The sequence below is a fragment of the Aplidium turbinatum genome, chromosome 6, assembly GCF_918807975.1.
Source record: "Aplidium turbinatum chromosome 6, kaAplTurb1.1, whole genome shotgun sequence".
Taxonomy (NCBI): domain Eukaryota; kingdom Metazoa; phylum Chordata; class Ascidiacea; order Aplousobranchia; family Polyclinidae; genus Aplidium; species Aplidium turbinatum.
In genome coordinates this window covers 33,804,778-33,830,643 of record NC_137477.1, presented here as the reverse complement: position 1 = coordinate 33,830,643, position 25,866 = coordinate 33,804,778, and the positions used below count along the sequence as shown (strand labels likewise).

Sequence of the window (25,866 nt, the reverse complement as noted above, 5' to 3'; positions counted from 1 at the left end):
GATGGCTTTCACAACGATTTTTGAAACTTCTGAATGGTTTAACAGCTAAAGTTTTGAAGTCTCTTCCATACAAACGTTTTGGTCTTCCATGGCAAAGTTACACTAAGCAGTATCAAAAAAATGTTTCGACAATCTTTTGCTCTTCCCATCCAGTTACAATTATAAGTAGAGATGTACCGATACCAATATTTTGGCCGATACCGATCCCGATATCACTTTTTTAGGCCGATACCGATACTGATACCGATATTTTGGCCGATACTTTGGTGTTACAAAAGAAGCAATTTTGGTATTTGCAAGGAATTATATCAAATGCTAAGTTTTACCTTATTTGCATAAAACTATTAAAAAAAGCTTTAAATTGGCATAATTTATTAAAGATTCAAGAATCCAATCTCAACCGCATTGTTGTGTCATAATAGTAGGTTTTAGTAATGAAAAGCCACCGTAATTGATGATTGGGGTATAAGGGAAGAAACATTACATCATAATTGGGGTTTCTGAAAAATTAATAAAGTGTTTGCGCAAACTCTCCAAATAGGCTATCATAATTGATCATAAGATGTAAAATGTAAACCAAGTGATTTGTGTATTCGTACAAAAAACTATTCGACAAGTAATGTGCAACCTAAGGGCGCTTGTCGTTTGGTTGAAAAGCTTTTGCCAGGCCAAGACTACCCAGGTAGCAAAAATGCACAATTCTGCATCGCTCCCACCCCGCCAAATGCTCAAAAAACCCGTGCAACTTGGCTGCCCCCAGCAAGCCGGCTCCACCAGTCGGCGATTCAACTTCCACCCTTAGCCGCAACAAACTCACCAAGCCCAAACAATGTCACGGCAGAATAAGTAGGCCCAAAAAGAAAGCAATGGGACCACGAATCCTCACCAAACCAATCAAAATGGTCTTGTTGCGCCCAAGATGACAACCTCATTGCGAAGAAAGGAGCGTCCCCCCGGCACAAGGCTGAGCACTCACCAGCACAGCGAGCTGCCGCGACCCCCCAACCACAACGGTGGAGCTTCCACACTAGCCATTTCAATTCTTGTCGATGTCAATTCTTGCTACAAAACGGCTGCCGAGAAACATGTAGTTGATTGGATGGTCTAAATGGCTAGCGTGGAAGCTACACCTTTATGGCCAGCGAATCGCAACAGCCCGCCGCACCAGTGAGCGCCCAGCCCCGTGCCGACAGCAGCGAAGGAAACTCCCCCCCCCCCCACAATGAGGCCGCCATCCCAGGTGCAACAAGACTACTTATTGATTAGTTCAGTGAGGATTTGCAGTCCCACCGCCCCACCCCGAGCCCACCCACTCCGCCACAACATTGTTCAAGCCTGGTGAGTCCACCACAACGAAAGGCGGAAACCAAATCACAAACTGACAGAACCAGCCCACCAAAAAACAACCAAGCCACACGGGTCCCTCAAACGTCCAGCAACGCAAAAACGATGCAAAACTACACATTCCCGCCACCTGGGTAGTCTTGGCCTGGTTTTATCCTCTGCTGAGAGTAAAAAAAAACACAAATGATAAATATTGGAGAAATTGAGTCTCCTTCACAACTTAAGAATCGAACAACGCAAAACTGCTGAAACAAAACGTTTAGTTTGAGTGAAAGAATCACTGTAAGCAAACAATGCCAAAAGGTGCGCGCATGATGTCATGGGACTGTGAGGTATCAAAAATTTGAACAGGTTATTTTTCTACTTCAATGTGACGTTAGTTACTACTTTAAAAAATCTATATCTTTGTTTCTGCAGAAAATCCGCAGCAAACGCCTTTTTTTACATGTTTAGTATCGGCCAAATTTTGCCGATACCGATGCCGATACCGATACTCAAAAAATGGCCGATATCACCGATACCGATGCCGATACCGATATATCAGTACATCTCTAATTATAAGCAATGTAATGTAAGCAACTAAGCATAGTAAGCAAGGTTTTTCAAGCATGTGTAATGTGTATAATGATGAACAAATCTCATGTTATACTTTCAGTTGAGCTTAATTTACGCATTTGACTTTCCAAAACACTTCCCTAGAGTAAATTTACTTGTCGAGAAACACCAACCTCATCCATCGCATAAAGTGTTTGAAATGATGGTTGTAAGTGCAAACAGGTAGTTTGTTATGTTTTGTCTTTTTAGTAGGATAGGCTACATAAATTTTAGAGGTATATACGCCATACATGCAGAAAAATCCAAAGGGTCTTATTGCATTACATCTAATGATAATCATTATGCTATTATGAACTAGGATCAACTTACGTCAGGTTGAACTTGAAGTTGAATTGCCAGGTTGAGATGCCAGTTGGTGTTTCACCTTTTTCATTCATGAATGTCAACCCAAGCTGAATAATCTTCAACATGTCGACATTGCAACGAAGAAGTTGATACTGATAGTCTGAGTTTGTACGAAACTCTCCTATCGGTCTGGCCACTACACCAGGAAATTCTGTGTCCTTCAAAAAGAACAATCATATGAAGTTCTTCAAAAGGAAATAACAAAGCTCCACTACGGTACTACTACTACACATAATATTTACAAAAATAGTAAAATGTTGTTACAGCACCATTGTCCATTACCAACATCAGACAATAACAATAAATTACTACAATAGACGAAATCGGTGTAGCGCATGCTGCTTAAACGTATCAATCGATAAACGGATAATTCCATTTATAACCAAACACCCCACTAGTCACAAATTTTGCTGATTGTTACATATTTTATACATAGGCTACCGTACTAAAAAAATAGCAAAATAATTTTTGAAATATTTTCATCAGGGGCCGAGATAAAGCACTTTGAATTTTTGGCCACTAGTTGGATTTTGGGAGCTGAGCACAGCAATTTTTTCATTTTGCGCCTTTATTTTTTGGCAATTCTTTATCTTGAACAATTTTCATAATGAAACCAATTTAGGACTCAAAGAAGTCATTTTTGCACCTAAAATTATACTAAGTTAAACATTTCAACTTGGTAAATTAGGTTTAAACTTAGTTTTTTTATTTTACTTTTTACGTGCCACCTGTGGGGAAAATTTTGGGGCATTGCCAAAAACAAAGTATTGACCTAGAGAAGGCATATGATCGGGTGCCAAGACAGAGACTTGGAACTGCCTTAGAATAAAAGAAGTGAAGAAGAAGTATGTGCGTCTGATTCAAGACACGTGGTACCAAGGAAGTAGGACGCGAGTGAAGAATGAGGCAGGAATCAAGGATGGATCCAGGGGTGCGGGGGGTTGCGCATAGGGATGGGCAACATAGAATACCGAATATAGAATAACCGGTTGTGAAGCCTAACCGGTTTCAAAATGCATATGAAATCGGATAATTGAAACCGCTTTAACGATCGACTCTGTACCACTCCGTCTGGTCGCAACGAATTCGCTGCAGCGAAAGTAGAATTGTTTATCGATTTAGTGCAATCCGGCATAGGAAAAACGTACGATTTTCGTTGTTCGCATTAAAGAGATCTTTCTTGTCAAGCGCAATAATTTTGTGTAACTGCCACATCTGCTTCTTCAGAGAGATGTTTTTCAAGTGCAGGTTGAACTGCCACTAGTGTTGGGCGACATTGAAAAAAACAAAACGATACGATATTTGAAAAAATACTCGATATTTCGATACTTTTGTTCTAATTACGAAAAGAGTTTCTCAGTCTTTGAAATTAGCGTCAGCAATAAAAATGCCGAGGCCACACGAGCGCTTGTAAGGTTAGGGTTAGAAATTCCTGCCAGTCGTTATGACACAGCCATAGATTTGTTCCTTAGTCAATACCCTGATGGAGCTCTGCGAAAGAGGCGTGTGGATAGGTATCAAAGCACGAAAGCCGCAAAACGTGGACGCTTCATTGCGAACGGCAAAGACGGTATAGATTTACAGCCAAACGATGAGCCTCTTGATGTGTCTGATTCCAGTGATGACGCGACAACCTCATCCTCCGATACAGCATCTGATGATTCCGATTCTGACAGCTAGTTCTTTATCAAATAGACTTTGTGTTGCTAGCAGTATCCCAAATGTGCCGAAACTATGTAATTGTAAGTGCATACGTAAATCGAGGCAATCTTCTCGCAGGGAGCTTTAATTTGTTACCGGTACCTGGTTGAGCAATTAACGTTATTATATGATAATTCAACGTCGCTAGATGTCGAATTAATGTAAAACAAACGTAAATTTCTTTTTGGGCATTGTTGTTATGCAATATAACCCGCTGGGAAAATTAAATCAATGTGTGCTGACTCAAACGTTGAATCAACCCAAAATTAACTTACTTTTCCTCCCCGTGAGTTATTTAACGTGAATTACCGTAACAGCGTGCGTATCGCGTTGCTCGCTTTATCGCTACTTTTGGTATTATTACATCACAACAAATCAAACAATGCGGTCATGATGGACTACTCTAGTATATTTTTCGTTTTACATATTTTGGTACAATTTTTTTCGTAATAAACATTCAAAGCAATTGCCGAGGCAATTTAACTTTTGCCGTTTGGCCTCGGCAACGTTTTTGTAAGGGTTTGCAGTTACGAGTTAGGGCTGTGATAGTTAAAACATCGGACAAAATTGAAATAAATATCGATATTGAAAAGATATTGTATCGTAAATTTTAATTCGATATATCGCCCAACACAAACTGCCACCAAGATGAGATCCCGTTTGACTGGTGAACATTTAAAAAGCCTAAATTTGTTACACTGCAATAAGCAATTTTGTGATGTTTATTGTTTTTGTAAAATCATTAAAATGTGTTGATGGTAAAAACGGTCAATTATTCTAGAATAGATATCTGTATTCTATATTCGGTTTCAGTATTCTAGAATATTCTAGAATAGCTAATTATTCTATTTTGCCCATCCCTAGTTGCGCACCCCCCCCCCAACAAATTTCAAACTGCTATTATATTACTTTATATTTTGATAGATCATAGCATTTTATATCAGCATGTAACGAATTGATGCTGTGTAGATTATGGAACGTGTACCAATGGAAATAATAATGTGTTTTATACTGCTCATGTTTTTAAACTTAACAATATTTCCCAAAATTTCATCACGTTCTTGAATTTTGTTATACCATAAGTGTTTTTTATTCATGCTTGTTTTTAAGACTTGATTTTTCATGCACACTTTCTCCGTTTTCAGGTCTTTATTAATTAAACAAAAACATCTGTACATATTAACAACATGAATGCTTATCAGTATGCCAAATATAGCCGAGACACATTTTGACAGTGCCACACTGATGGACCTCCTTGAATGAAAATAGATTTCAGCAGCACCCCCCAAAAATTAGAGGCTGGATCCATCCCTGGCTGGATCCATCACCCAGAATTTTGAGGTAAGGATCGAGTTGCATCAAGGATCTGCACTTAGCCCGTTCCTCTTTTCTGTTACCATGGATTGCTTAACAGAAAACATCTAGAGAAAAGCACTATGGGATATGCTGTTTGCAGACGACGTTGTGGAAATAAAATACAGTGACATAACAAACAAAAGACAAAGGTGGAATAGCCGTTATGGTTTAAGACATAAGTGGCAAATCTGGCAATCGCTTCCTTAAAATGTAATAAATTAATTTTATTAGCCCAGGCAAGCTTGTGGCTGGTGGACAGCTTAACAGAAGGTAAATGTGTACCTACTTTTTGCATATGAAGCAAAATTTTTTTTTGATGTTCAATCAACCTCGCCTTGAAGTAATGATCTAGCACTCACATTTGTTGTAGTCGCTCTGGCCAGCTATGCTAAAAATGGGTCTGCTACTATTCGGCTAGCCCGATTCGGCTAGTTTCCTATTCGGCTACAACCCAATTCGGCTAGTCTGATTCGGAAAATCCGATTAGTCCCTATTTTAGATCATAAAATATGACTTCATTTTTACTTTAAAATACAAAGATTGAACCCGAGTAACTTTGTAAATGCAGTTCAAACAGCTGCTGTAGACATTAAAATTTGATAATTTATCAATAAGGTAGAAAGATATATGTTCATTGGCTGCTGCGAAAAAAAATATACAATAATTCAAAACACAATGTATTATACATTAGTAAAACCATACGCGCCGACTTCCGGGGGGGCCGGCGCCCCCCATAAATTCATGTTTGAGGGACAACAAAAATGGTTATTACAAGTGGTGTTTCAAAGATAAAACACTTTGCAAAAGAGATTTAGATCATTTAATTTTAAACGGACGTAAAGAATGCCAAAAGCGAAAAATAGCCTATTTTGCTCTTGCCCGCAAAACAGCAGTTGATCACATGGCTTTCTCATACGGTATGAAAATTTCAAAGTAGATGGTAGAGTAACTTACGCTGCTGGAATAGTCACGTAACTATTCACTGCAATATTTAGCAAACCAGCTAAATTAGACATGCTATTTTCAACGATGTCTTCCCACTGTGAGGTCAATATGATTCAACAGAACGCATTGTTTTGTTCGCAATGTGTGAGAATTAAATCGAAGACCGATAAAAGAAAAGGTGTTTAATGGTCTTGGTATATTGCCTGCATTAACGACGTCTTTTACCGCTATTATCATCTAGCCAACCTGACATCATTGTTTTATGCGGCCGCTAAGGTTTGACATCGACTTCAACGATCATGGAATGTTACATACTGGTAATAAGAACAATTATATCCTACACTCAAAAATAAAAAAAATAATTTCTTTAAACAGCTCTTTTTGCTGTTTTGTCTCGTGAGCTTTAAATATTGCTCAAGAAGTGTGTAAAGTTTAGAGTTGACAAGAAATCATTAAATTTGAAAATTAAGTTTAAATCACTGCAAATAAACGTTTGTAAAACTTTTACTTCGGCCGACGCCACTTCACACTCTGTAATCTACGTCGGCAATGATTTTGCCGCAACAAAAATGCATTCATTTTGAAAACTTTCGAGCTGGAGACAACAGCTTGTCCTATGTATAAGTTGAACCTGTCTTTTTGAGGTGAAAATCACTTGCGAACATCTCCACCTATACTCGAGTATTTATACGGTATTTGATAAAAGACATAAGAGAAAACACTTGGCCGTTGTTAACGCTTTGAAGGTAATTAATTAGCAAAACGAGCGAAACGAGGTTAATAAAACTGATAGCCGGTTTTCACTCTGCTTGAGATCATGATTTTTTGCGTTTTATGTCGATAACTTCACTGTCTTGATCGTTGTTATTCACTCGCACAAAAAGGAAATTAATCGACTTGTTTTCCAACTGTTCCAATTATGAGCTAACAATATCAAAATTTTTACGACTAGGCTTACTGCATGCGTAAAATTAATCGTTTCAAGCAGCGGTTCTAATAAATAAGGTTTGCGACCTAGGTGTCAATATAAACATGACAGTATGCTTAATCAAAGACTATTTTAATTGAGTAGAATAGCGTGATGGTTATGAGTATGACGTCATCACCTTTCTCGCCCCCCAAGGTTTTTTGAAAAGTCGGCGCCTATGAGTAAAACTGTTAAAACTGTTATGAATCATAACACATGACTAGGGAACTGTGTTCCGAAAGCTTGCGCAACTTACTAATATTGCCACAGCAAACTCGCAGCATCAGGCTAAGACAGATCGTTTAAATCTACCTTGTGAAGTAAGCTACGATCATGCTGCTAAAAGCGAAACTCAATCAATTGCATAGTAATCTAGGTTGGTCGAGTTTCGAGTAGTAAAGTTGTGAATTTCGTTGCATTTTTAAAGTAGTTTTGAAAAGTACCGGGTACGGTAATGAGTTAAAACTAAACTGGTACATAAATTTAGCAATATCAAAGCTGTACAGATCTTTTAACTTTAATAGGATATTGAGTTGTTTATAAAAGGGTGTGACATGAATAGCCCATTTGACTTTTGTAACAGCTTTGACTGCCTTATTTTGCAAAACACTACGCTTTTCAATATGTGTTTTGTATGACGACCCCCAAATTGTCAGTCCGTATATTAGGTAAGGATGCACGAGAGAATAGTAAAGCTGAAGCATAGCTTTGGTTGATAAACAATGTTTCAATTTAGAAAGTATGCCAACAGATTTGGAGAGTTTGAAAGATAGAGCTTCAATATGAGGAAGAAAAGAGAGATTCTTGTCAATTAAAATACCAAGGTATTTAGCAGTGTGACCGTTTTTTAGTTGGGTATTGCCGTAAAATACTTCAACAATAATTGATGTTTGGTTGGTCTTGGGTGCAGTTATTAAAAAGTTAGACTTAGAAGCATTTATCGTGAGTGAATTGGCAGTGATCCAACGTTTGATTTCTTTCAGTTCAAGATTAATTAAATTTTGAAGACTTAATAAATTATCGGCTTTAATGACAAGACAAGTGTCATCAGCAAATAATCTAGGAACAGAAGAAACACAGTTAGATATATCGTATGCGTATATGTATAGCAAAAAGAGAAGTGGTCCTAATATGGACCCTTGAGGGACACCAAATTTTATTTCTTTTAATGTAGAATTTTCTTGTCCTATAGATACAAATTGTTTACGATTTTTCAAGTAGGAAGTAAGTAAGGCATTGGCAACTCCTCGAATGCCATAATGATCAAGTTTATGTAAGAGATTTCCATGATGAACTGGGTCAAATGCTTTTTTAAGATCTAGTAAAACAAGTCCAGTCAATTCATTGTTCTCCATGTGCTCATAATGCGGATGTAATAATGTCCAGAGCAGCATGACTCGTGACCAAGGGAGGTAATGAGAGTTCTTACGCTGAGTCTCACGAAGCATTGGAAGCAACATTTTTATTATGTACTTTCTGTAGCCTAGTATTAGCCTTGTTGTTTGATGTTAATTTGCATTGTGACATCATCTTGACACATTATTTTGCAACACACAATCCAACGCAATAGTTTGCGTTGCATACTAATCGATTCCTCTGACATGATAAAGTAACAAGTAACGCCAAAACCCAGGTTTATTCTAAACTGCCACTTAGGTTTTAACTTCATCTTTTATGTCTAACACTATTTGGTAACTGTCTTATTTTCATTGACACGTTTTCGCTGAGACTTTATCTCATTAACCTCTATTGTTAATCATGAAAAATGTTATTTTGATGTAAAACACTTATTTTGAACGAACCCAGACAACAAAATTTGTCATTTTTACATTGATTCAACGTCTGCAGACGTTGAATCTATGTAAAATGGGTTGTCTGGGAAGGCACTCAAAGGTAAACACTGGATAAAATGCAAGAATGCAAAAGAAATGATATGTGGAATTAAATACAACATTCTCTAAATAAACAGAAGGCGTCGTTGGATTTTGAATTTTGTAATAGTTGAGGATTCTAATATATTCTAAGTTTGCATACAGACGGTGACGTAGGATACATGTCGATTTTATGTGGGCAAGCATTTCAATTTAATAGTTCAAACATTTTGCGCTAAATTTCATTTCAATTTATCTTTCTTTGCCGGAATGCAAAAGAAACGATATTGTGGAATAAAATACAAAATACAATTCAAAACAGTAGCCGAATAGAGAACTAGCCGAAATGGGCTATTCCGCTAATAATAGTGCAGTTTAGAAGGCAATGCTAACATGTTTCAGGGCCTTGTTCCGGGTCCACGTCTATTAGGCGCTGGTCAAATAGGCACGCACACTGTGGCGGCAGGATATTTTAGTGCGGAGCACTGTGGCGCTCGTTCATTTAGGTGCTATTTGTAGTAAAGTTTGCAGATTGTATCAGCTCAACTTTGGCAAAACCTAGTCGGGGGTTTGATGGAAAACTAAGTTACTCTTCACTCAAGCCTACCACCCGCTTGAATATAGGCTACAGTATATTTTTTACTGATGTTTAGTGCAAGTATTATTTGACTTATATAACTAAAAGCGAACTCAGACTTTATGTTCGGAAACTTGAATAGTTTATTGATAAAGCTTTCGCCAACGCAAACCTGGACTCACAACAAACAAATGCCGAACACGCCCATTGAAAAACAATATATTCTTCTGTTCAATATAAGATTTTGTGTGAAAAGCATTGCCGGTTTAAGCAGCTTCACTCACGGTACTCACCGATGCCATGACATATCTTTCTGTTCAATACAACATTTTGGGTGAAAAGCATTGCCAGATAAAGCAGCTTCACTCACTGAAGCCATGACTAACAACAAATAAATGCACGCGCATTAACAAAACAACATATTTTTCTGTTTAATATAACATTTTGTGTGAAAAGCATTGTCCTACCTGCCAAGCTGATACAAACTGCAGACTTTACTAGGATTAGCACTTAAATGAACGAGCGCCACAGTGCTCCGCACCAAAATATCCTGATGCCACAGTGTGCGCGCCTATTTGACCGGCACCTAACTGTCTGCACCTAAAGGACTTGCTCCCTTTGTTCCTACCTGACCAGAATTCAAAATTAGCATATTTTTGCTGCGGCAAAATCATTGCCAATGTAAAATTACGAATTGTGATATGGCATTGGTAATTGCCTAAGTAAAAATTATAACGTTTATTTGACGTAATTCAAACTGCATTTTCAAATTTGATGATTTTTTTATGGATTTTAATAATTAATTTATGCGTTTGCTAAGCAGTACACAAAGCTCACGAGACAAAATAAAGGGAGCAAGTCTTTTAGGAGCAGACAGTTAGGCGCCGGTCAATCCGGTCAAATAGGCGCGCACACTATGGCATCAGGATATTTTGGTGCGGAGCACTGTGGCGCTCGTTCATTTAAGTGCTAATCCTAGTAAAGTCTGCAGTTTGTATCAGCTTGGCAGGTAGGACAATGCTTTTCACACAAAATGTTATATTGAACAGATAAGTATGTTGTTTTGTTAATGCGCGTGCATTTATTTGTTGTTAGTCATGGCTTCAGTGAGTGAAGCTGCTTCATCCAACAATGCTTTTCACACAAAATGTTATATTGAACAGAAAAATATGTCATGGCTTCCGTGAGTGAAGCTGCTTAAACCGGCAATGCTTTTCAAGCAAAATATTATATTGAACAGAAAAATATATTGTTTTTTTAATGCGCGTGTTCGACATTTATTTGTTGTTAGTCTAGGTTTGCGTCGCCGAAAGCTTTATAAATAAATTATTCAAGTTTCCGAACATGACTGAGTTCACTTTTAGTAAAGTCAAATAATAGCTACACTAAACATCAGTAAAAAAATATACCATAGCCTATATTCAAGGGGGTAGTAGGCTTGAGTGAAGAGTAACTTAGTTTTCTGTCAAAACCCCGACTAGGTTTTGCCAAAGCTGAGCTGATACAATCTGAAGACTTTACAAGGAATAGCACCTAATCTTATCTTACATTTTTTCGATTTAATTCTCACATATTACAGGTATCTTTGCTTCAATGACGTCATGGGGAATCTTAAATACACATTTTACTGGCTTAGTTCTATTTCAGCAAAATCTGTGACTAGTGGTTTCAAAATTAAAACATCTGATAATTATAAACAGGGCTGCGATTTTTCCTTTCTTGTGGAACGACCAAAAATTCTGCGTTTGTTTGTTGAATAGTAATATGACGTCACAAGAGTCAGATAAGCGTTTGGCCACGAATTACCGCACAAGTAGTGTGGATGTACGTCAGAGTCACGTAAGTTTTTAATCACATGCTGATTGAGTGATTGCACAGGAGTATCAAGCACTAAGTTGTCTACCATGTATATTATTTGTTTTGCTCCGGGAAGAGAACTGTTTTAAACGCGAAACTGAGGATTGCAAAAGAAAAAAGCCCTTAGGCTATACCGCTAACGAAACCTACTGCGTGACAGAGATTGAGATTTTTCTTTGGCATCTTTTTAGTCTCGCAGTCTCGCTTAGTTCGTAAATAGTTATGTACGTACCCGGTCCCGCACGCAAACCCACTTAGAAGCAAAATATGCAAGTTACGAAGAAACACAGCGAAGATAAAGCGAAAAATGAACTACAGATAAAAGAAAACAGAACAATACTATGATAATAAGAAACAACGGCGTAATGTTACAGCACTTTAGGTGTGCCGAGATGGCAGACAAGCCTCTTCGTACAACAATGCAACAAACTAAATGCAATCACGTACGAATCACGAAATTAAATGCACACAAGAACGAATTAATTAATAACAGTGAAAGGAACGAACATTCGTAACAAGACAAGCATTAATACCAGGGCATGGTTGCTACTAGATCTTGATTTTGCTGCCTCTACATGACTTTAGACCGAAGATTTGCGTTAAATGCCAATCGTTTCGAAACAGACAGTCAAGTGCTTTTCGCAACAATGGTTTCGCCAGTGAATTCGGTGGGCCGCACATGCCAACGATCTTGAATAGCTTCGTCAGACAGCGGCCCTAATCGCGAGTCGTGCAGTGCGTAGCTGGACCAGAAAGACTCGACGATACATTCGTTACAACAGCGCAACAGGTACTTCAAGCAGAAGTGCACGATAGGGTGGAGTGAAAAAAGTTTTTTGTTTAAATAAAAACGAGGTTCTTAAATCCCGACAAATGACCTAAAACTTCATTAAAAATTGACTTTAGGGAGTTGCCCCTATTTTCCAGCCGGCAACCCCCCAATTTCTGCGGGCGAGGGGGTAAAATTGTCTATCTCAGTAACCACTAGTTGTAGAGTCATGATACATAGCTCAAAAGCTGCCAAAACATCATGTTTCTATCTGTCCTAAGAAGAAAGTTTGCTCTATTGTGAATACAAAACGAGTTATAGCCAAAAAACCAAAATATACACACATTTTTGTTAAAATTCAGCATTTTTTCTGACAAATTGTGATCTCATAAGTTTTTTGAAAAAAAAATCTGATATGTTGCACAAGATATAGTAACACACTGATAATACCGAAGATTGGGCCCATAATCCAAAAATATTTACAACATAGTCCTTTTAACATCAGTTCAAAACATCATAATGAAGCACTCACATTAAGCATAATGTTAATTGCAGCAGTGCAAAAATATCACAAGTGTTTGGTGATGAACTTCAAAGAACTCATATTCATTTTGCAAAACCAAGTTGCTTTGCCTGGTGTGACATGTTAGCGACATGGCCGAGCGGAACTGCTCGTGGTTTTCAATACTGCAACAGCAAAGCACGAGTTTGATTACGGCTGGAGGCAGATTGTGTTTGACATATATTTGGGGGGCTGGAGACTTGAAGAGTGGTAAACTCATATCCCAGTCGCCCCCAAACTTAATGTTTTTTCATAATTTCGTTGATTTGTAATTCTTCAGTTGAAATATTTCAAGTGTAAGCTTTGCTAATCCTAAAAGGCTCTGTTTTTAAAACGACAATTCAGGCTTTCTGATGGCACAATAATCACAAAAAAAATTGAATAGGTATGTCAATTGGATTAAAACGGCTTATGTAAAATGCATTTTTGTGTCAAATTTTTTCATCAGTTTACGAGACTTAACTTTTTGGCGAATGAGTCCATCTCGTCTTTCAAATCCTGAAACTTGTGCTGATGCTTCTGTTACGAGCTTCACATGTCGTTCCACTGTTTGATTGTGGCATGGATAAAACAAAATCAGAGGCTTCTCGCGGCATTCTTCCAACTCTGCATCGGTTAAGTGCTCAATTGCTGGAGAAAGTTGTTGATAAGGTTCAATATCAACTAACTCGTGGTATGCCTTTGCTTTCAAGTTCAACTTTGGAACAAAGAACAAACGAATTGGACTGCAGTTCAATGGGTTGGAACTGCTATGACTTTCAATGTCCATAAGTGAATTTGTTTCAGCGGCATGTTTGCGAATTGCAAGCACCTTGGTCACACCCTTATTTCGTATGTCTTCATTATCATCCCCCAGCATTGCAATCAGAATATTTTCGGGCTGTGCGAAATAACCGTTTCTTGTCACCACATTCAAAGCAATTTTCCGAACGTTCTGGTCAGAAAAATTCAAAACTTGTTAAATCAAGTTGAAAAAGTTTATGGATCCATTTGTTATATGGTTGTTTAGCTTGATTTCAAACCAAGTCGGAAAATATTCTTCAAGGCAAAAACAAACCAGAATCTCCAGGTTCAAAGGCGGTTCATCCACTGTCACATAATAACGTAAAATTCTGCATCCCAAAGTTAGCCATCTTGAATGCACAACTGGTCCAACCTCCAAATAAGCCATCTTGAATGCACAACTGGTCCAACCTCCAAATAAGCCAGATCATCATCAATGTTTCCTTCAATAATTGCCCAGCAAATTTTATAAGCATAGAACTGGTCCGTACTCAAGTCATTCACAACTTCGGATGGGAGCTTTGGAAAGGCCAAAAGTGGTGGCGAGAGCTCTTTGGATTGAGTAACTGGCCAACAGGATACAGTTCCATGTAGTTTTTTCCAATTGGACCTGCAAATGTGTCTGGGCCACTTGTAGCACCATCGAGACCTGCAAACACATGTCCCAAAGGCAATTCATTAGTAGCCTATGTAGCAGACATACGATCCATTGAAATGGCTTATTCAGCAACTCTTCCAGGCCTCGAATGCATCCGTTGTGTTTTCCTGTCATTGATACAGTGCCATCAGTACCAACAACTGCCAGTTTATTTTGCAATTCTGTACCTTGTAATGAATTGAATAGGTGTTGAGCTATGGTTCTGCCCTTGCCATCTTCAGGTGAAAAGTGGGTGAGGTAGTAACTCCTCGGCTCGCCAACTGCAGTATAGTGTTCTTCCAATTGAACAGATCTGTAGTGCTTTTCGTTTGGACCTTGCACAACCGTTTGTGTTGTATCTTTACGTCCATCAAAGTATAGACCATTCACTATACTGAAATTTTGTTGCTCTTCTTGCCATAGTTCCTCCCTGCATCTTTCACATTCGGTATTATCAGTGTGTTACTATATCGTGTGCAACATATCAGATTTTTTTTTCAAAATACTGATGACAGATAACAATTTGTCAGAAAAAATGCTGAATTTTAACAAAAATATGTGTATATTTTGGTTTTTTGGCTATAACTCGTTTTGTATTCACAATAGAGCAAACTTTCTTCTTAGGACAGATAGAAACATGATGTTTTGGCAGCTTTTGAGCTATATATCATGACTCTACGACCAGTGGTTACTGAGATAGGCAATTTTACCCCCTCGTGCGCATAAATTGGAGGGTTGCCGGCTGGAAAATGGGGGCAACCCCCTAAAGTCCGATGTATTATAAACTCCTAAACTACGATGCACTTTAGTTCAGCTTTGTAAGGTTGCTGTTGTGACACGAAATTGAATAGTAACAATTAAACGGCCTCAGATAATTTGGACTTACCCAAGATGGGCTTAGGATGTGGATGGCTCTAAGGCAGGAGTCACCAATTATTTAGATGCAGTGTGGATTTATGCCTGGGAAGGGAACGACAGATGCTATTTTTATTTTGAGAAGGTTGCAAGAGGAATATCGGGACAAGGGTAAGAACTTGTACATGTGTTTCGTGGACATGGAAAAGGCGTTTGATAGAGTTCCAAGAAGAGTGATGGAATGGGCAATGAGAAAAAAAGTAATGCCAGAAGCTCTCGTTCAAGCCGTAATGGGTCTTTACGACGGTGCAAGGACGAGAGTTCGCGTTGGATCTGCCCTCTCAGGTGAGTTTTCGGTGAAGGTCGGTGTACACCAGGGTTCTGTCCTCTCTCCTCTAATCTTTGCCATTGTGATTGATGTGATTACCGAATGTGTAAGAGAAGATTCATTAATGGAGATACTGTACGCCGATGATTTGGTTTTGTTGAGTGACACAATGGAAGATCTGAGAGGGAAATTTGAGAAGTGGAAGGAGTCGTTTGAATGTAAAGGTATGCGTGTGAACATCAAAAAGACAAAGGTCGTAATAAGCGGAACGGAAGGGGAAATCACAATGAGCAAAATTGACCCATGTGGCGTCTGCGGAAGAAGAGTGATGGCAAATTCTGTTACATGTACGAAATGCAAGAAATGGGTGCATGGAAGATGTGCAAAGATGAAGAGAGTGACATGCAGATCTGGAGATGGTTTTGAATGTGAAAGATGCAAGAAGATTGAGGAAGGAATGATTGGTCCTGTTGAAAAGCTGAATGATGAAGTTGAATCAGTAAATGCCTTTTGCTATCTAGGAGATAGATTGAATGCCAGTGGTGGTTGTGAAGCGGCAGTGACTGCAAGAGGAAGGTTTGGTTGGGTGAAATTCAGAGAGTGTCGAGAGTTGTTATGTGGTAGAAGATTTCCGTTGAAAATGAGAGGAAGAATTTATACTAGTTGTGTGAGATCTGCAATGCTGTACGGAAGTGAGACATGGTGCTTACGGGAAAACGAATTGGCGATTTTAAGAAGAACTGAGAGAGCGATGGTGAGAGCAATGTGTGGTGTAAAGCTGATGGACAAAAGGAATACCGAAGAACTTATGAGCTTGCTTGGGTTGAATGAGAGTGTTGATAAGTTGGCAAAAGCGAATGGAGTGAGGTGGTATGGGCATGTTTTGAGAAGGGATGAAGATGATGTTTTGAGAAGAGCGCTGGAGTTGCGAGTGGAGGGTCGGAGAAAACAAAGAAGACCAAAGAAAACATGGAAAAAGCAAGTTGAGGAAGAAAGCAGCAAGGTGGGCTTGACAAGAGAGGACGCGTTAGACAGATCGATGTGGAGGCAGGGTGTGAAGACGATTGCGGCACTTGGAGGTGAATCCGGCCACCCTCGGTAACGGGGACATCACCGGATAAAAACTGGACTACTACTACTTTTAGGTCATTTGTCGGGATTTAAGAACCCCGTTTTTTTTAATTTAAACAAAAAACTTTTTTCACTCCACCCTAGTGCACGAGCTCACTTAAATCCTGGTAAAATTTTTTCTTTGTGAAGATGTTGTACCACAAACTTTCAATCGCAAGAAACGGCTCTTCCGATACTAGGCGCTGATGAAGCGTGCGGTACAGCGAAATGAGGCGTTCCTGGTTAAAATCCGCACCCGCGGACTCTAGAAGATGGCGAATACCAGAGAGCTCATCACTTGTGGGTGTTGAAGAGCGTGCTGACGTGCTGCTGTTGCAATAAGTATCTCACAGAGTCAATTTTGTTAATTGGCTCATACGGCGAAATGCAAACTGGCATAGACGTTCACAACTAAAAGTAACCTACTTCGGTTATTTTATCTATAAAGAAACCCGTTGAGTCGAAAAACACAAAACGTGTGTGGTGAAATGTTTGATGCCAGGCGTTAGAAATTCGATCGAAGCATTTTCCTGTAGTGTTCAAAATGTTCTTCTGGAAGAGAACTTCTTGCCATAAAAATAGCGGCTCTTTTATCTGTATTTCTGAACATCTGGTTGGAAATTAAGCTGTTTTCTAGATGTGAAAAACTTTCGTAACAAGTAGGCCTATCCAACAGATTCATTTTAACAGAGCAATATTGTTAATTGGCTTATACGACAAAATACAAACTGGCATAGACGTTTACAACTAAAAGTAGCCTAGGTTATTTCATCTATAAAAGAAACCCGATGTGTCAAATAGCACGAAACGTGTGTGGCAAAATGTTTGATGCCAGGCGTTAGAACTTCGATCAAAGGATTCTCCCGCAGTGTTCAAAATGGCGACGCGGACGCCTTGGGAGTTTTTCGCATGAATCGTCGCTTTTAGGCTTTGCCTTGAATTACCTGGAGCAAGACAATTTACGTAAGTCGGCACTCTTATGATGCCCCCCCAGTAGACCGCTTCAAAAACAGCCCAAAATTTTTTTTTTTGGAAACTTTCAAGTCTTACCCCCACAAAAGTTTCCATTTACTATAAAAACACCTTGTGTGAAATATTTTTTAAAAATATTAATGTTTAGGGGTTCCCCTGCTCCCCCAAAGTTTTGGCTTTTTTAACGAAAAATGTCAAACTTCAGATGGCTGTATCTCAAAAAATTTTCATGCAAACATATAAGTAAAGTAAACAATATCACACCAAATCAGAAGAATCGGTTTATTTAAATACAGAGCTTTCGCCACACAAGTGTGGCTTCATCAGTATAAACTGCAACAATAATAAAGAATGATATACTATTAAGATGGTTATAAAATTTAATGAAAGTGTTAAAAAAGTAGATAATATAGTAAAAAAATAGAAAAGATCAAATATTATACATAACTATAAGACTTTAGGTCAATACACTGGATAATAAGATGATAATCAACATGTAAAAATTCAAATCTATTAAAATTGTAATTGGAGAGAACTTTTAACTATACAACTAGTTTCTACGTATTGTAGCTCCTATCATTTGTCTGACTTGTCTGACTTCTAACGATGACATAGCCTACACTATTTATTATCGTGATAGCAAGGAATAAAAACAAACTGAACTGCTAATTCAAAGAATGTTGAGATGCAAACAAACTGAACCGCTAATTTAAACAGAACTAAATTCTAAGAATGTTGAGATGCAATGACATTGGCATAGCAACGATAGGTTAAAAGTAAAAATGCATTTCAATAATGATGTCATAATGAAAATTTTATATTAGAAATGAATTAAAAATGAACAAGGGAGTAGTAAAGAAAAAACGTATTGAAATGTTTAAATCAATTAGTGAAAGAAAAGAACATCTAAATCTAAAACGAGAGAATTAGGAAAATAGACAAAACAAGAAGGTCTAAAAAGTAGTAAGTAAAAAGATCGTCAGTAAAAGAGTGATAAGATAGTTTATTCTCTAATATTTATCCCAGTAGGTTCTTGTGAGTAAAGTGTTTTAATCCAAAATTGTTCTTTAGTTTTTCTATATTCACACGTTTTGTTAAGTTTATCAATGGCAATGGCGTGAAAATCAACAGTGGTATGATTTTGTTTGTTGAAATGTGAAGCTACAGCTGTGTTTTTATTGTTCTTGATGTCTCGTAAGTGTTCACTAATTCTGATTTTAAATTTGCGTCCAGTTTCTCCGACGTATTGTTGGAAACATTTTTGGCAAGTAATTAAATAAATGATGTTAGAAGAATCGCAATTAACTGACTGGAAAATATTAAACTGTTTATTTGTAACACTGCTGGAAAAGTTTTCGCAAGGATTAGAATGAGCACAAGTGGAACAACTTTTTCTGTTACAATGGGTGAAACCAGGTGGGGTCAAGGTGGAATGTAAAGGTTTAAGGTTAGTTTTGACTAGAAGATCACGAAGAGTAGGGCATCTTTTGTAAGCAGGAAGTGGAGGATCCGGAAATAAAGTTTTCAAATTTTCATCAATTTTTAAAATGTAATCAAATTTATTAAATACTTTTTTGATGTTAGGAAGTGAGGGATGATATGTGGTGACGAATGGTATACGTTTAGAGTTAGTGGTTTTTATTAGACTTTGTTGCTCAAGAAGACTTTCACGATTCATTGCTTTAGCTTTATTAATGGCATCAGTTATGATTTTAGTTTTGTAATTTCGTGTTTTGAGATGAATGCTTAAAATTTGGGTGTGTTTATCAAAAAATTGAGTTGTCGAGCATATTCTGCGAAGGCGTAGTGCTAAACTGTATGGAATATTTTTAGTGACGTGAGATGGATGGCATGAGGTGGGTAAAAGGTATTGATGTGCATCTGTAGGTTTACAATAAAGTTCTGTTTCAATTTTGTTATTAATAATGTGTACAGTTGTGTCTAGAAAGTTTATTTCATTTGAAGAGTAGTTTAATGTGAAGCGAATAGTGGGGTGGAGTGAATTGGCAGAATTAAAGAAGTCTAAAAGTGATTGTTCTCCCGTTGTCCAAATGATAAAGATGTCATCAATGTATCTTAAGTAACAGAGTGGCTTGTGTTTTGTAGATTGAAGTAGCTGGTTTTCAAAGTTTGCCATGAAAATGTTAGCATATTTCGGAGCCATTTTAGTGCCCATGGCTGTGCCTTGAAGTTGTAAGTAGTTTTTAGAATCGAAGGTGAAGTAATTGTTTTTTAAAATGCAATTAACAGATTCTTTTAATAATGTAATGAAATCGTTGTTAACATTTGTGCTTTGTAACATTTGGTCTAATGCATTGATACCATCTTCATGCGGAATGTTTGTGTACAAAGATATAACATCAAGTGTGACAAGCAATGATCCTGTAGGTATAGATTTGATTTGATTTAAATACGAAAGAAAGTCTGTGGTGTCTTTAATGTGGGAAGAAATGAAAGATCTGTTCATAAACTTTGAGAGATGAAAGTCAACAAATTCAGATAGTTTTTCAGTTGCTACACCATTACATGATATAATAGGTCTGCCAGGATTATTAGGTTTGTGGATTTTTGGTAAAAGGTATAATCGTCCTGGATTGTTATTTTTTGTACAATTTCCTTTGAAGACTTCTTCTGAAATAAAGTTTTTATTTTTTAGTTCAGTAGCAATGTTTTTGACTTTTTTAGTGACTTGTGAAGAAAAATCTTTTTGAAGAGGTTTGTAGACTTGGGTATCATTAAGCTGCCTTTGTCCTTCCTTTATGTAATCATTTCTAGACAAAACACATGTTCCTCCTCCCTTGTCAGCTGGAACAATAATGATGTTTTTACCAGTTTGAGTTTGCAAGTCTAACAAAGCAGTTTCTTCTTCAGAATTTAAATTCCGGTTGAATTTATGAAATTGATCGGGTTTGGTAGCTTCGTGTTTTATTATATTTAAATAATGGTCAAGGTTAATGTTTCTACCAGAAGGTGGGGTCCACGTGCTTTTGGGTTTTAAATTAGGTGGTTGTTCAATGGAAGAAGAAGTTGTTTCAGTTTTTGTTTCATTATGGAACGAATCATTGAAAAATTCTTTGAGCCTGAAAGATCTTGTCATATTGTTAATATCAGTAGTAAATTGAAATTTATCAAGCTTTTTTGGAGTTACGCTAAAACCTAGTCCTTTACTAAGTAAGTCAATTTGATTTTCAGTCAGTGTTATATCTGAAAGAATGTGAACATGTTTTTTAATCGGGGTCTTTTGCTTTTTAAAATTTCTAATAAATCGACGATTTCCTTTTTTAACTGTGTTAGAAGGGGAAGAAGAAGATGTTGAAATATTCTCAAGTATGAAGGGTCTTGTACAATTTGCAGTAACAGATGGACGATTTTTACGATCAGATGGATTTAAACAATTCGTAGTAGACATAGGTGAAAATGATGGTTTTTTATTAGTTGTTGAGTCTGTCAAATTTTCTTGCAGCTTTTTGTTGAAATTTCTTTTACTACAGTATCTGCTGGCTTCAAATCTCTTCATGTTTGTGTTTGATTTCATATTTGTTGATTGTTTGACTTCAAAATGATTGGCTTTACATTTCTGCAGCTTTGCGTTTGATTTCACATGTTTATACTGTTGATCAGCCACTAAATTTTCTAACTTGATAGAAGCTATTTTCCACGAGTCTTTGTATGTATCTTTGCATAAGGAAATTGCAGATCTAATTTGTTTTTCAAGAATATTCAGTTTCTCATCACATTCTTTAATGGAGAGGTAGATCAGTTTTATGGAGAGTTCTTGATGAGCTAAAGACCATTCTTTTTGAAAATTAAAACTTACATCGTGAAATAGATGAGGCTTGTGCTTGATAAGTAGTCCTTTAGGTATGTGTTGATAATCCAAAAATAACTTAAGGTTTGAGCAGTGATGTTGCATTCTTTCTTGTTGAAGGAGAAGCTTTTTGAGGTGGTTGAAACATGGAAGATAATAAAATTTCTTGTTGCTTGATTTAGGAAAATTATGATGAAACATATAAGTGTTGGGGTTCATTTTCATCAGCATGGTGAGCACTATAAGTAGAGAAAGTCAAACAAGGCAAAATTTGTATTAAAAATATTTTCATTAATTTTTTTTTTGTTTATCGTAATATGGAAAGGGATGAGTTTATAAAATTGAATTTTACAAATTTACCTATGTGAAATTAGTAGCTTAACAGGATTCAAATCCCTCAACAGTATACACACAAGGTCGAAATGGGTCCCCCACTCCAAAAGTGGGTATTATCTGTTTAGAACAGGGGTTTCATGGTGACCAACCACTCATTGCTGCCCAGTTAAGGTGTTTTTAACTGGCTGGGGAAAGTCCTTGCGGTGACGAGAAACAACTTGCAAAAGATACTGTAGCTGATCTTCATCCTTTGTCAAGTGCCCAGAAAAGCTTTGCACAAGGGCAACGCCTCTTTCTGCATGGTCATTTATTACAACAAGTGACTTGCAGAAAGCTCTGGCAGTCTGGTAATATTCATTTCCTTCCCACTGTGTTGCTGGCAGCTGAAGAAAAGAATCAGGAATCTTCAGTTTTTGGATAGTGATTGTGTATTGGAAGTAGCAAAGGTTTGCAATGTTTTGCTGTCGATGCTGTCTAATGCCACAGTAACTCTTTTTGCTGGGCCCTCTTTGTAATAATTATGGAACATTGCTTTTACCATCTGGTCCTTGATGTTTTGTAAGACATCCTCGTTAAAAAGGGAAAGACCAATCAACTCTTCTGAGAGATACCATAAATGGTGAGCCATCTTCTCTGTCGTCACCACAGAAATCGCCTTATTAGTGGTTGCATTTATAACCCTTCAAACTTTTCAGAAGGAATAAATCATTATTTGGTGCTTTCACTGCAAGTGAAGCAGTAACCCACACTTTGACATAAATGCAGGAAAAGAAAATGCAGAGATCAAGCAGTCCCTTCTCTTCACTGGACGTCAAAGGAAACTGGCCCCGGAACATCCATACCTTGAATGTATAAATAACTTTAGCCATCCACCGTGCATGATGGTTAGCACCAGGGGCTCGAAACCGGGTTTCTCAAGATGATAGAGCTCCAAGAATTAGCAATGCTAACTCCACAACCTCCCGATAATCATTACGGGGTTGCGATTTCATGGTCAATGCTTTGTTGAGGAACTCTATTAGCTCTTCCTTAACGTCCTTTACACCATTATCTGCAACATCATCCATAGAAGCATCTTCCCACTTTTCTTAATCTATGAATTTCCACTTCACTTTAAAACGTTTGAAGAGCTGGATCTCTGGTGCAGAAGGTGATGTCATCACTTCTTTAAATAAATTCCTGTATGTGATGTCGACACGCAAAGTATAACAAATCTTTACCAAGCATTTATTTGATATTTACACAAGCACCATTTATGCGGCCAGTGTTGGTCTGTTGGAGCTTGTAGTGTCAAAGCAAATGGCCTCAACAAGTGCATCAACTACCGTACTGCCTGGCTTTGAGCTTTGCCTGTTCCGGATGGAAGCTTTAGTACCGACAGTAATTGTGATTCTCCGTCAAAAGATACAAGAATGGGAAGACGATCAACATTATTGTCCCCAATTAAATCTGGAAGGAGTTTTCCGTCACAGTGTACAGTTGGAGGAAAAGTTCTTTAAAATTTCTTTTGAAAATGTCTCCGTATGTTTACGCCTATTGCGCCGTATGTTGGATGCACTCAAGGTGAACTCCTGCATATTGCAACCAAGGCTCTTTGCGGTTTCACTAACTATAAACATAGCAGCTCGATCCGACATATTTGCACAGTCAAGGCTTTCTGACAGATTCGCTGATATTATTTCTTTCCTTCATTCTTCTTTCTTCCTTCTTTTATGGGGTGCCCGAGAAGATGGACCAGCTTTATGTTCATCATCGCAGGCTGATTTCTTCAGTAGTTGAACTGCTGTCCTCTAGAATAGTCACTGCCTGAGATTCGTCAGCAGTTTCAAGCGCTATTCGACGTCGCTTGCTTTCATTTTGTAATGCAGAGCAACGTCTTCTTTGCTTTTGCAGAATAGTTGCATCAAGTTTACCCATACATCCACCACTTCCTTTTCCCACTGGGCCAAGAGAAAAGCTTTATCTTCCTCAATCGTCATCATGCTTAATACATTAGCATGAGCAATATCAAACAAGTCATCGAAAGATTCTTTAAATTCTTCCTCAAGTCTTACTTGAGTAACTGTATCCCTCTTTTTGTGTTTTTGCAAAATCAGTTTTATTTCTTGTTCTTCTTCATTGGGTTGAAGGAGACCAGGTATGATCATGCACAATTAGCTGCATCATATGGACTATTGGACTTTTATAGAGTTAATCAACATTTCTGGAGTGTTTGTGACAGTGGCCACAAAATATAGACTAATAATTAAGAAATTATCAAAAATACCCATTTCTTAAAAAATTGTGATAAAATTTATAAAATCGGATATTGAAAAAGTAGATATTTTGAACTGTTACTCTGTTCCAACCAACAGTTCTCACCATGCTGATGAAAATGAACCCCAACACTTATATGTTTGCATGAAAAGTTTTTGAGATACAGCTGTCTGAAGTTTGACATTTTTCGTTAAAAAAGCCAAATTTTGGGGGGGCAGGGGAACCCCTAAACATTAATACTTTTTAAAATTATTTCACACAAGGTGTTTTTATAGTAATTGGAAACTTTTTGGGGGGTAAGACTTAAAAATTTCAAAAGTCGGTTTTTTTGAAGCGGTCTACCCCCCAGGTTGTTCCTCGACCTGACGACATTCAATCCTCTCTCAGTTTTTTTTTTCTGTAAGGCACGGTGTTTGTCGAATAGCGACGGCGTGTGTCGAGCAACGTCGTCGCCGAAACAGGCAAAAATTGCAGCCCTGCTGACGACGTTTAGTCCTCAGTTTTTTTCCTTTTTTTTTCCGTAAGGCACGGCGTTGGTCGAATAGTGATGGCGCATGTCGAGTGACCTCGTCACCGAAAAAGGTAAAAATTGCAGCCCTGATTATAAATAGAATGCCCTGTTTCAAAATCCAAATTCCCAAACCAAATTCGATCTAATGTTATTGTTAAGTAAAACTGTTGATTTAAAATATCGCACTAGAATATGAATGTTTTAGGCCTATATGAATGTTCTAACTATAACTTGGTGCTCCGGTCTACATTGCTGTATTTTAAATATTTCAATATTCGCTTTATTAATTAGATTACTTGGTAATCAAACGCCTCTAAAGTCTAAAGTTTTTTCTAAAATTTTTTCTTTTTTTGTATAGGTATAATATAGTTTTTTTTTTTTTTAGTTTACTCCTTTTCTGAACCTAAATGAACTGCAAAATGATTTCTATGTTTTGTCAACGTCCTGCTCCATTTACTCTAATAAGAAAAGGTGCAATCTGAGCAAACATTCAGCAAGGCTACATTGCTGTTTAAAACATGATCAAGTCGCAATAAATCATTAGAAAGTGTAACATCATAAACGTTGTCTATGATACTGAACAATTTTGCTATGCATTGTTTTCCGCTAGCTCCAACAGGTAAAGCGCTGGAGCCGATTGAAATTAATCAAGTTAAGTACCAAAAAAAGACGCCGCACTGAGAGACACGCTTTCGACAATTCACGCTGCAGCACGCAACAGGTTAAAAGAAATCTATTGGCTAAATGTATCAGGATTTACTTCTAGTTTGCATGATTTATTCATTTAATTATATCATTGTCTTTGCCCAGATGTTTGTAAGCAAAAAAAAAGAGTTATGTGCCAAATGTTTACTGGAAAGAGAAAAAAGAATGTCCTTTATTCTTTTGCATAACTGTCTGCCACGTGCGAAAGTGAAGGGAAGAAAACAAGGTCATTAGACAGATCCATTAAAAGAAAAACAAACAACTGTAATCCTGTGCTGTGATCTCATGCACAAGACATCGCGCCACAAACATCTAATCTTTGCACAGCTGGACTTTGTTAAGGCAAAAGAACGAACAAAGAAAATAATTACACTGTGACAGATCTAAAAATAGTACGCTTGAAACAAAAGACGCAAACAGGCATTAAAGTTCATTTTGTAACATCACAGAGATTGTTAAAGACAAAGGAAATGAAATATCTTCTGACAGGTGTCATTTTTCTGCCGATTCTATTTGAATAAGCTTAACTGAAGATGATCTAGCTTCTAGCTGATCGAAATCGATTTTTAGCTATATATATATGATTGAACTGAGTCATGTGAAAATAAATTCCTTTGCATTAAAGATAAAGGGAGTATGATTGCTTCAGTTTCCAA

The 25,866-nt window shown here is 37.5% G+C and overlaps 1 protein-coding gene across 1 annotated transcript in view; it reads right to left on the bottom strand.

Annotated features, from left to right (window-relative positions):
- The window catches only part of LOC145772879 (CCR4-NOT transcription complex subunit 7-like), a 65,453-nt gene that overhangs the window by 39,136 nt on the left and 451 nt on the right, over positions 1 to 25,866 (bottom strand). Inside the window, exon 2 of the mRNA XM_082584763.1 lies at positions 2,269 to 2,462. Coding sequence (XP_082440889.1) covers positions 2,269 to 2,462 — 194 coding nt within the window. The remainder of the gene's footprint in view (positions 1 to 2,268; positions 2,463 to 25,866) is intronic.